At 42.5% G+C, this 12922-nt stretch overlaps 1 protein-coding gene across 1 annotated transcript in view; it reads right to left on the minus strand.

Moving 5' to 3' along the window:
• The window catches only part of LOC139370044 (zinc finger protein 345-like), a 637497-nt gene that overhangs the window by 508493 nt on the left and 116082 nt on the right, over positions 1–12922 (minus strand). Inside the window, exon 10 of the mRNA XM_071109346.1 lies at positions 4247–5310. Within this exon, the coding sequence (XP_070965447.1) occupies positions 4247–5310 (1064 nt within the window). The remainder of the gene's footprint in view (positions 1–4246; positions 5311–12922) is intronic.

A 12922-nucleotide genomic window follows, 5' to 3' on the forward strand; every position in this document is an offset into this window, starting at 1 on the left:
GGTAATGCCCCTCTTTATGACCAAAAACCTCCTTTTTGTTTGCGCGTTATGTCCAGCAATCCGAATGCACAAGGCTCGGGCACAAAGTCCAGACGAAAAGTAAAATTAAAGTTAGTAGAAACATGTCAAACAATGTTTAAAATCAATCCTCAGGTTGTTTTTGTCATAAATAATCAATAATATTTCGACCGGACAAAAGCTTTGTCAATAGAAAAGGAGAAACAAGAAAGGCGCGCTCCCGATCAGGCGCTTGGCTGATGTCTGGAAATTTCCACTGGCCACTGATTGAAAGTGCTGTATCTCCCTAATTTTCAGAGTAAAAGCCTGAAACAATGCCTAAACACTGGTCACATGTAGGGGAGGCCATAGAGCTCGTGAACTGGGTCCTAAGTCTTTGTATGGTGGATAGGCTTTCAATGGAAAAACAGCCTTTCAAAATAATAGTACTTCCTGGTTGGATTTTCCTCAGGTTTTCACCTGCCATATCCATTCTGTTATACTCACAGACATTATTTTAACAGTTTTGGAAACTTGAGTGTTTTCTACCCAAATCTACTAATTATATGCATATCCTATCTTCTGGGACTGAGTACCAGGCAGTTTAATTTGGGCACGCTTTTCAACCAGAGGTGAAAATACTGCCCCCTGCCCAAGAGAGGTTACCAAACTATAGTTTTGGCAAGTCGGTTAGGACTTCTACTTTGTGCATGACACAAGTAATTTTTCCAACAATTGTTTGGACAGATTATTTCACTTATAATTCACTGTATCACCATTCCAGTGGGTCAGAAGTTTACATACACTAAGTTGACTGTGCCTTTAATAAACAGCTTGGAAAGTTCCAGAAAAATTGTCATGGCTTTAGAAGCTTCTGATTATTCTAATTTACATAATTTGAGTCAATTGGAGTTGTACCCGTGGATGTATTTCAAGGCCTACCTTCAAACTCAATGCATCTTTGCTTGACATCATTGGAAAAATCCAAAGAAATCAGCCAAGACCTCAGATAAAATAATGTAGACCTCCACAAGTCTGGTTCATCCTTGGGAGCAATTTCCAAACGCCTGAAGGTACCACGTTTATCTGTAGAAATAATAGTATGCAAGTATACACACCATGGGACCACGCAGCCGTCATACCCCTAAGGAAAGAGACGCGTTCTGTCGCCTAGAGATGAAAGTGCTTTGGTGCGAAAAGTGCAAATCAATCCCAGAACAACAGCAAAGGACCTTGTGAAGATGCTGGAGGAAACAGGTACAAAAGTATCTATAGCCACAGTAAAACGAGTCCTATATCAACATAACCTGAAAGGCCGTTCAGTAAGGAAGAAGCCACTGCTCCAAAACCCCCATAAAAAAAGCAGACTAAGGTTTGCGGACAAAGATTGTACTTTTTGTAGAAATGTCCTCTATTCTGATGAAACAAAAACAGAACTGTTTGTCCATTGTAATGTTTGGAGGAAAAAGGGGGGGGGTCTTGCAAGCCGGAGAACACCATGCCAACCGTGAAGCACGGGGGTGACAGCATCGTGTTGTGGGGTGCTTTGCTGCAGGAGGGACTGGTTGCACTTCACAAAATAGATGGCATCATGAGGTAGGAAAATTACGTGGATATATTGAAGCAACATCAGTCAGGAAGTTAAAGCTTGGTCGCAAATGGGTCTTCCAAATGGACAATGACCCCAAGCATACTTCCAAAGTTGTGGCAAAATGGCTTAAGGACAACAAAGTCAAGGTATTGGAGTGGGCATCACAACGCCCTGACCTTAATGCTGTAGAAAACACATCATTTTACCCTTTAAAAAATAGTTATAGGGGGAGGTCCGGGGGATGTCTGTCTTTGAAAGGGTCATTGTAATATTTAAGATGTCCCCTTTACTGATGACCTAAACCTACAAGTCAAGGGGTCTGATTACTTTCCAAAGAAACTGTAAGTGATTGAGAAGAGAGCACAATTGCTATATTCTTTGACCCATAAGGCAACACATGACCAAAGCAATGCGTGACCCATGCGGAATTAAAACAATATTCATCTTAATGAGAAATGTAATCGAATAACCAAAGACATGAAAACGGGTGGGAACATTGTATTTAGCTAGGATTTCATAAGGCCAGGAATGTCATTGAGAATAACAATAGACAATAGTTAATGTTGCTAGTTTAGGGATGAAGATAGTGAAGGTTCATCAATGTTAAGGATGTTTTTTTAATTTGACGTGGAAACAACGTTTATTCAACCAGTGGGAGGCTTGTAAAAGCCCACAGGAAAGTGGAATGAGGAACTCTTCATTGAGACAATCATGAAACAGCAATCTGTGGGTGAGTTGTAGTGGATATTATAATATAAGGATCTGCTGGAGTCCAAGTCAAACCAAGATTCTTTATTTCTGAGCTCAGAGAGAACAACAGAGTTTGGTATTTGGTATTTTACTAGGATCCCCATTAGCTGTTGCAAAAGCAGCAGCTACCCCTCCTGCGGTCAACACAAAACATGACACAATTGTCATGTCTCTCGTCGGTGGGCATGGACCAAAGCGCAGCGTGGTAAGTGTTCATGAATTTTATTTAATCAAAAAACAGAGAATAGAGACAATGATAGACAGCTTTCCCTGATTGAGAACCATACCCCCTGATTGAGAACCATACCCGGCCAAAACAAAGAAATACAAAAACACATAAAAAGGAACATAGAATGCCCACCCTAGTCACACCCTGGCCTAATCAAAATAGAGAATAGAAGCTTCTCTATGGCCAGGGCGTGACAGCCGCTCTGTTCTGTGCCAGCTGCAGCTTTACTAGGTCTTTCCTTGCAGCACTGGACCACACGACTGGACAATAATCAAGATTAGACAAAACTAGAGCCTGCAGAACTTGCTTTGTGGAGAGTAGTGTCAAAAAAGCAGAGCATCTCTTTATTATGGCTAGACCTCTCCCCATCTTTACAACCATTGAATCTATATGTTTTGACCATGACAGTTTACAATCTAAGGTAATGCCAAGTAATTTAGTCTCCTCAACTTGTTCAACAGCCACACAATTCATTACCAGATTCAGCTGAGGTCTAGAACTTAAGGAATGATTTGTACCAAATACAATGATCTAAGTTTTAGAGAGGTTCAGGACCAGATTATTACTGGCCATGCATTCCAAAACAGACTGCAACTATTTGTTACGGGTTTTAGTGACTTCATTAGCTGTGGTTGCTGGTAGCTTATATAGTTGAATAATCAGCATACATGGACACATATGCTTTGTTTAATGCCAGTGGCAGGCCATTGGTAAAAATAGAAAAGAGTAGAGGGCCTAGAGAGCTGCCCTGCGGTACATCACACTTCATATGTTCTTGTTCTTTTGTTTACAGAGAAATAGCATTAGATTTGGTCAAACACAATTTATTTACAACAGGTTGCTAAGAGCTGGCTGCCAGCTTATAGGTCTGCTGTTAGAACCAGTAAAGGCCGCTTTACCACTCTTGGGTAGTGGATTAATTTGGCTTCCCTCCAGGCCTGAGGACAGACTTTCCTCTAGGCTCATATTAAAAATATGTCAGATAGGAGTGGCTATAGAGTCAGCTACTGTCCTCAGTAGTTTCCATCTAAGTTGTCAATGCCAGGAGGTTTGTCATTATTGATCGATACCAATTGTTCCACCTCTCCCACACTAACTTTACAACATTCAATACTTGCACTGCTTTTCTTTCATGATGTTTTATTACATCATTCATTATATCATTGATCTTGGCTTCATAATAAGTTGATTATTTTTGTTGAGTTTGGTCACATCATTTCTCAATTTGCAGTACAGATGTGCAGTCAGACTTATTAGCCACTCCTTTTGCCCCAACTCTTTCAAACATACAGTTTTTAAATTCCTCATCAATCCATGGAGCCTTTACATATTTAACAGTCAGTTTCTTAACAGGTACATGTTTATCAATAACTGGAAGAAGCAATTTCATCTGGTAAAAACAGGTCAACACATTATCAGTCAACAATATAAGACAATGGGAGCACTGTGTATGTTCTCTGATGAGTTGTGAGTCAATGAGATGTGAAATATCAATATACATGCTAAGAGAAGTAATTTCTCTCTCCTGTGTAGATTCTCTAATGATGTTTACGTGACTGTTATGAGTAATATGTTTTCCCAAAATCTAATCTTCTGTAAAGCCTTCTCCTCTGTGTCTCATGTTCTTTCAGGCTTCCTAAATGGGCAAATGCTTTGCGCCCTGGGAGGAGTGGTAATGCATCTCCCCTGTGTGTATGATCTTGTGCTGTTTCAGGGTCCCTAACTGGTTAAAACACTTGCCACACTGGGAGCAGTGGTAAAGCTTCTCCCCTGTGTGTATTCTCTTGTGCTGTTTCAGGGCCCCTAACTGGTTAAAACACTTGCCACACTGGGAGCAGGGGTAAGGCTTCTCCCCTGTGTGTATTCTTTCGTGTTTTTTCAGATCCCCTGTCTCATTGAAACACTTGCCACACTGGGAGCAGGGGTAAGGCTTTTCCCCTGTGTGTATTCTTTCGTGTTTTTTCAGATACCCTGCCCAGGTGAAACACTTTCCACACTGGGAGCATTGGTAAGGCTTCTCCCCAGTATGAATTTTCTCATGAGCTTTTAGGTGTCCTTTCTGCCTATACATCTTTTCACATTGCGAGCAGTGGTAAGGCTTCTCCCCTGTGTGTATTCTCTCATGTCGTTTCAGCTCCCCTGACTGGACGAAACACTTTCCACAGTGGGAGCAGTGGTAAGGCTTCTCCCCTGTGTGCATAGGCTTCTCCCCTGTGTGTATTCTCTCATGTCGTTTCAGCTCCCCTGACTGGTTGAAACACTTTCCACAGTGGGAGCAGTGGTAAGGCTTCTCCCCTGTGTGTATTCTCTCATGTCGTTTCACCTTCCACAAATCGTTAAAACGCTTTCCACAGTGGGAGCAGTGGTAAGGCTTCTCCCCTGTATGTATTCTCTCGTGTCGTTTCAGCGTCCCCAAATTGTTACAACCCTTTCCACACTGGGAGCAGTGGTAAGGCTTCTCCCCTCTGTGTATTCTCTCGTGCCGTTCCAGCTTCCCCAAATCGTTAAAACGCTTTCCACACTGGGAGCAGTGGTAAGGCTTCTCCCCTCTGTGTATTCTCTCGTGCCGTTCCAGCTTCCCCAAATCGTTAAAACTCTTTCCACACTGCATGCAGCGGTAAGGCTTCCCCCTTGTGTGTATTCTCTCATGAGTTTTCAGGTTTCCTTTCTGGTTAAAACTCTTTCCACACTGGGAGCAGTGGTAAGGCTTCTCCCCAGTGTGTATTCTCTCATGTTGTTTCAGCTCACATAAGTGGTTACAACCCTTTCCACAGTGGGAACACTGGTGTCGTCTTGCTGGTTTGGACGTCCCTGGCTCTGGTTCCTCTGAATCTGGTCTTTCTCCTGCCAAAGACAGTGTTTTTTTAAAATAGAGACCCGAATGAAACCTCCACATGATAAAACGGCCTTGCTACGAGGGTAAATCCTAATCAGATCCCTCAATAACCTAAGGCCCGTTTTAACAATCTCAGTGTGATTTTAAAACAAATGTTGTAAAGTTTCCTGGTAATTACTGACAATGTTTACACTACTTATTTATTCATTCTATTTTCGTCAGAACACAAAAAACTAAACAGTTCTAGGACACTCAAGACACAGACGTCACTGGATTCCAATCGAGCAGGTAGTTCTAAATATATAACTTTCATAGCTGTATGATACAGAATGCGACCTACAGTCGTGGTCAAAAGTTTTGAGAATGAAAAATATGAATTTCCACAAAGTTTGCTGCTTCAGTGTCTTTAGATATTTTTGTCAGATGTTACTATGGAATGCTGAAGTATAATTACAAGCATTTCATAAGTGTCAAAGGTTTTTATTTACAATGACATTAAGTTGATGCAGTGTATATATTTGCAGTGTTGACCCTTCTTTTTCAAGACCTCTGCAATCTGCCCTGGCATGCTGTCAATTAACTTCTGGGCCACATCCTGACTAACGGCAGCCCATTCTTGCATAATCAATGCTTGGATTTTGTCAGAATTGTGTTTTTTTCATGTTTGTCCACCCGCCTCTTGATGATTGACCACAAGTTCTCAATGGGATTAAGGTCTGGGGAGTTTCCTGGCCATGGACCCAAAATACTGATGTTTTGTTACCCGAGCCACTTAGTTATCACTTTTGCCTTATGGCAAGGTGCTCCATCATGCTGGAAAAGGCATTGTTCGTCACCGAACTGTTCCTGGATGGTTGGGAGAAGTTGCACTCGGAGGATGTGTTGGTACCATTCTTTATTCATGGCTGTGTTCTTAGGCAACATTGTGAGTGAACCCACACCCTTGGCTGAGAAGCAACTCACACATGAATGTTGGTACCATTCTTTATTCATGGCTGTGTTCTTAGGCAACATTGTGAGTGAGCCCACACCCTTGGCTGAGAAGCAACTCACACATGAATGGTCTCAGGATGCTTTACTGTTGGCATGACACAGGACTGATGGTAGCGCTCACCTTGCCTTCTCCGGACAAGCTTTTTTCCGGATGCCCCAAACATTCGGAAAGGGGATTCATCAGAGAAAATGACTTTACCCCAGTCCTCAGCAGTCTCACCAATCCCTGTAACTTTTGCAGAATATCAGTATGTCCCTGATGTTTTTCCTGGAGAGAAGTGGTTTCTTTGCTGTCCTTCTTGACACCAAAAGTCTTCGCTTCACTGTGCGTGCAGATGCACTCACACCTGCCTGCTGCCATTCCTGAGCAAGCTCTGTACTGTTGGTGCCCCGATCCCGCAGCTGAATCAACAAGCCTTCTTCACAACAATTGAACCGCTCTCCTTGAAGTTCTTGATGATCCGATAAATGGTTGATTTTGGTGCAATCTTACTGGCAGCTATATCCTTGCCTGTGAAGCCCTTTTTGTGCAAAGCAATGAGGACGGCACGTGTTTCCTTGCAGGTAACCGTGGGTGACATTTGAAGAACAATGATTCCAAGCACCACCCTCCTTTTGAAGCTTCCAGTTTTGGGGGAGATTCAGTTAATTTGCATAGAAAATAGGGACTTTGCAATTAATTGCAACTCATCTGAACACTCTTCATAACATTCTGGAGTATATGCAAATTGCCATCATACAAACTGAGGCAGCAGATTTGGTGAAAATTAACATTTGTGTCATTCTCAAAACTTTTGGCCACGACTGTACACACTTCCTTAAACATCAAATAAGTAAATAAGTCATTAAGTGGAAGTCCAAAACTTGATTTTACGTCTAAGACACAAAGCACATCAGTAAAATCTCCCCGTTGTTGAAAGGGTTCGACACCTGCTGTTTTAGTGGCCCAATTTATTATTTAGACGTTCACAGGTTTTCAACATTTTGACTATCGCTGATGTGATATTTTGGGTAAAGTAAAAAATAAAGTGAAATATTTGGAAAGATGTTCCTAAAACTGATAGAAACTACAATAATCTTTTACATCCCTGTTAGTTAACATTAGTTAGTTAACATGTATTCTCTGCCAAGATAATCCATCCACCTGACAGGTGTGGCATATCAAGAAGCTGATTGACCAGCTTGATTATTACACAGGTGCACCTTGTGCCGGGGAAAATAAAAGTGACTAGTCACGTTTTGCAGCTGTTTCAGGACAGCACTACAGGGATTCTATTCAACTAACTTTAATAACTAGGGTTAATACCTGCCTGGCGCACCAACAAAACTTTATCTTTACCCCCCTCTAACAATACCGCTACAGAATTAGCATAGTAGGCCATGTAACTTAAGGTAATCTGAAATATTATTATTATTCCTTGACACCCATTCTGAAACTCACTGCAGCTCTTTGTAAGTGTTGCAGTCATTTCAGTTTCCGTGGTAGCTGACGTGTACGGTGTTGAGTCATCCGCATACAGACACACACTGGCTTTACTCAAATGTCGTTGGCATGTCGTTGGTAAAGATTGAAAAAGGTAGGTGCCAAACAGCTGCCCTGGGAATTCCTGATTCTACCTTGATTTTGTTGTACAGGCTTCCATTAAAGAACACTCTTTGTGTTCTGTTAGACAGGTAGCTCTGGGGCGGCAGGTAGCCTAGTGGTTAGAGCGGTAGGCTAGTAACCGAGAGATTGCTGGATCGAATCCCTGAGTTGACAAGGTAAAACTCTGTCGTTCTGCCCCTGAACAAGGCAGTCCTAGGTCGTCATTGAAAATAAGAATTTGTTCTTAACCGACTTGCCTAGTTAAATAAAGGTCACATTTTAAAAGAAAAACTCTTCATCCACAATATAGCAGGGGGTGTAAGGCCATACGTTTTTTCAGCAGCAGACTACGATCGATAATGTCAAAAGCCGCACTGAAGTCTAACAAAACAGCCCAAACAATATTTTTATCGTCATCAATTTCTCTCAGCCAATCAGTCATTTTTAAGTGCTGTGTTTATTGAATGTCCTTCCCTATAAACCTGATCACAACTTTCCTCAGTATTAGTTAATAAATGAACAGTGTCTAGAGTTTAGTTTGCCTGTTCAACAGTCTTATAAAGATAGGGGGGTTGACTGGGACAGGCAATGTAATATCCATGTTTTAAGGATAAGTTTTTGTAAAACAAGCCCCTTCCATTGGATCATCTTGAAATTTTCTCTCTAAAGCTAACTTTCATCAAGGTTTCATATGGTCTATTGGTTTCTCTCTTTTCATTGGCAGAATAATTTTTCAGTGTTATGATATTCATAACATCCATATCCACCAGTCTATCTTCCTGTCAACTAACAGAACTCCACTGGTTGTCCTGGTAACAGATACCGGTGGGCAGATCTATTGTATTTGTTCAAACTAAACTACAGCACTTACTTTGATGAGTCAAATCTGATCCTTTCATCTCTTCTCCTCCCCTCACAGTTCCACTCAGCCCCGTTGTTTTCCTGAAGTCCACCAGCAGCACAGACAACCTCTTCATACCCAGCAGTAAGGTGCGACCGGGAGAGGCACGACACATGGACTCCGGGAGGCTGGAAGGGCTAGCGTTGTCCTAGTAACCATAAAGAGGGGACACAGATACACATCATTATGGATGGTGATGTCACTGTTGTCATAAAGTGCTCTACAGAAACCCAGCCCAAGCCGATAAAGCAAGCTGTATGCTAGACCAGACTAAGCTGTACCATCTGGTGTTCTGATCTGGAGAGACTCTTCTCTGCCTCGTCAGCATCAGGATGTTGTTGAGGCTCCGCAGAGGATCCACCATAGTCATGTCTCTCTCCTGTGTGAATGAGAACATCAAACAGATGGTAAACTTATGATCTTCTATTGCAATCACAGAGTCTTACAAGAGGCATGAATATGTCTAAAAAGAGCCTAAAATGGCCACTTTCATCTTGATTTCCTAAAAAAATATTTGTGATGCAAATGTAAAAGGGTTGTTCCACAAAATGGGTGCCTTTTTTATATTTTAAGTAGAACATACGCACCAATATTGAATTTTAAAAGACTGTTATACTAGATGAGGGGAACTTTAATGTTGACCACATGGAGAATTCAATACATCTAATTGAAAAGTCCCAAAAGTATATGAACCAATGGCAGATCGACCATTTAACAATTCCTACAGTAAGAATGCCCATTAAAAACCCCACATTAGTTCAACAACTGCATAGTTTGTGTCCCTGTTTTTAAGACAGTACTCACTGGTGTCAATCGGATCTTCTGTCTCCTCCTTTTTCACTCTCAAAACGTCTTCCTCCTTCACGTTTATTAAGATAGCATCCTCTTCCTCTCTAAAAGGTTCTTTCTCTTCTTTCACTATAACAGCCTCCTCTTCCTCCTTTTTCATTCTGAAAGATTCTTTCTCCGTACAGCAGACCTCCGCTTCATTAGCAAGGGAGGAGTAGTTCAGTGAGCTCATGGTCAGGGATGTTAGCTAGCTAGCATTAGCGACTAGCCTAGTGCTAACCTCAGTATCAATCTTTAACAAGTTTGCAAATTGAACAAGCACATTAGGTTAAAGTTCACCAGTAGATTCGTCAACCGAAATTTGTCTAAAACACTGAGATTAGCTAATGTACAATAACATGGTCTAAAGAATCAATCTTTCAGTTTTATGTTGTCTAGCAGGCTACCGAGGTGGTTGAAAGAGTTGGCGCCTTGTTGTTCTTGAAGAAGCGTCCCGTCCAGTCTATTACACGTCACGCAAGAAGCATCACCTGAAAGACGCACATCGCCATCTGCTGGCTGGAGTGGGTAACGCAGTTTGGAAACAATAGGTACTACACTTTTTGTGTTGGAAAGAACGTCATAATAATTTAACAATAAACAGATATATTTTCTCTTACGTCTTACAAATGATACTTTCCTGTACACAGACGTAGAAGCTTAAAATGAATATGTGGATGATGAATAAATACTTATACGAATAGGTAGTGTGTTAAAACACATTTCTGTTAATACTCTGTTCATTTTTCACATTCGTTTTTATTAGATGTGACCATACTTTTCCCTTAAAGCCACGCTCTATACGATACAAATCATACTGTAAACAATAGAGCAAATGCATCACATGCAACAGAATCGTCTGAATGAATTCACCCCTGATGATGCGTAAACACAGTTCACTTTCACAACTGCCACGTTGTATTTCCTCTCACATCAATTCGCTCACCTTTTCCCTTCGCTTGTGGACGTCAATGCACAACACATCAGCTGTAGGTGACCAGGAGTTAAAACCTTTCCAAACCAAACCATTTCATATCTGCTACACACAGCCTATATCGTTGTCACCATATTAGCTAAAGTCAACACAGCTAATATAAGTAACTTGTTAGTAAACCTGCTACAATCATGACAGAGCTCCTCTGTGGAGATGCTACATGTTTCATCATTAGATGCTACAGTCCTTCAACAATGGATGTCATATGAATCTTTACCACTTGGATCTGTAATAGGAGTAGTATTTTTCCTCGACTCACCTGTGTCCCCGCACATTGACTCTGTTCCGGTACCTCCTGTATATACCCTCTACATTGACTCTGTTCCGGTGCCTCCCGTATATACCCTCCACATTGACTCTGTTCCGGTACCTCCTGTATATAGCCTCCACATTGACTCTGTTCCGGTACCTCCTGTATACAGCCTCCACATTGACTCTGTTCCGGTACCTCCTGTATACAGCCTCCACATTGACGTTGTACCGGTACCTCCTGTATATAGCCTCCACATTGACTATGTACCGGTACATCCTGTATGTCTCTCTCAAATGTCAATATGCCTTGTATACTGTCGTTCATGTTAGTTATCATTGTTTTAGTTTACAATGGAGCCCCTAGTTCCACTCTTCATACCCCTGATACCTGCTTTGTCCCACCTCCCACACATGCGGTGACCTCACCCATTACAACCAGCATGTCCAGAGATACAACCTCTCTTATCATCACCCAGTGCCTGGGCTTACCTCCGCTGTACCCGCACCCCACCATACCCCTGTCTGCACATTATGCCCTGAATATATTCTACCATGCCCAGAAATCTGCTCCTTTTATTCTTTGTCCCCAACGCTCTAGGCGACCAGTTTTGATAGCCTTTAGCCACACCCTCATACTACTCCTCCTCTGTTCCGCGGGTGATGTGGAGGTAAACCCAGGCCCTGCATTTCCCCAGGCACCCTCATTTGTTGACTTCTGTGATCGAAAAAGCCTTGGTTTCATGCATGTCAACATCAGAAGCCTCCTCCCTAAGTTTGTTTTACTCACTGCTTTAGCACACCCTTGATGTCCTTGTCGTGTCTGAATCCTGGCTCAGGAAGGCCACCAAAAATTCTGAGATTTCCATACCCAACTATAACATTTTCCGTCAAGATAGAACTGCCAAAGGGGGAGGAGTTGCAGTCTACTGCAGAGATAGCCTGCAAAGTAATGTCATACTTTCCAGGTCCATACCCAAACAGTTCAAACTACTAATTTTAAAAATTACTCTCTCCAGAAATAAGTCTCTCACTGTTGCCGCCTGCTTACCGACCCCCCTCAGCTCCCAGCTGTGCCCTGGACACCATTTGTGAATTGATCGCCCCCCATCTAGCTTCAGAGTTTGTTCTGTTAGGTGACCTAAACTGGGATATGCTTAACACCCCGGCAGTCCTACAATCTAAGCTAGATGCCCTCAATCTCACCCTCAATCTCACACAAATCATCAAGGATGACCAGGTACAACCCTAAATCTGTAAACAAGGGCACCCTCATAGACGTCACCCTGACCACCTGGCCAGGATGGCCCTCCAAATACACCTCCGCTGTCTTCAACCAGGATCTCAGCGATCACTGCCTCATTGCCTGTATCCGCTATGGATCCGCAGTCAAATGACCACCCCTCATCACTGTCAAACGCTCGCTAAAACACTTCTGTGAGCAGGCCTTTCTAATTGACCTGGCCCGGGTATCCTGGAAGGATATTGACCTCATCCCGTCAGTTGAGGATGCCTGGTCATTCTTTAAAAGTAACTTCCTCACCATTTTAGATAAGCATGCTCCGTTCAAAAAATGCAGAACTAAGAACAGATATGGTTCACTCCAGACCTGACTGCCCTCGACCAGCACAAAAACATCCTGTGGCGGACTGCAATAGCATCGAATAGTCCCCGCGATATGCAACTGTTCAGGGAAGTCAGGAACCAATACACGCAGTCAGTCAGGAAAGCAAAGGCCAGCTTCTTCAGGCAGAAATTTGCATCCTGTAGCTCTAACTCCAAAAAGTTCTGGGACACTGTGAAGTCCATGGAGAACAAGAGCACCTCCTCCCAGCTGCCCACTGCAATGAGGCTAGGTAACACGGTCACCACCGAAAAATCCATGATTATCGAAAACTTCAACAAGCATTTCTCAACGGCTGGCCATGCCTTCCTCCTGGCTACTCCAACCTCGGCCAACAGCTCCGCC

Source organism: Oncorhynchus clarkii, chromosome 17 (assembly GCF_045791955.1).
Source record: "Oncorhynchus clarkii lewisi isolate Uvic-CL-2024 chromosome 17, UVic_Ocla_1.0, whole genome shotgun sequence".
Taxonomy (NCBI): Eukaryota; Metazoa; Chordata; class Actinopteri; order Salmoniformes; family Salmonidae; genus Oncorhynchus; species Oncorhynchus clarkii.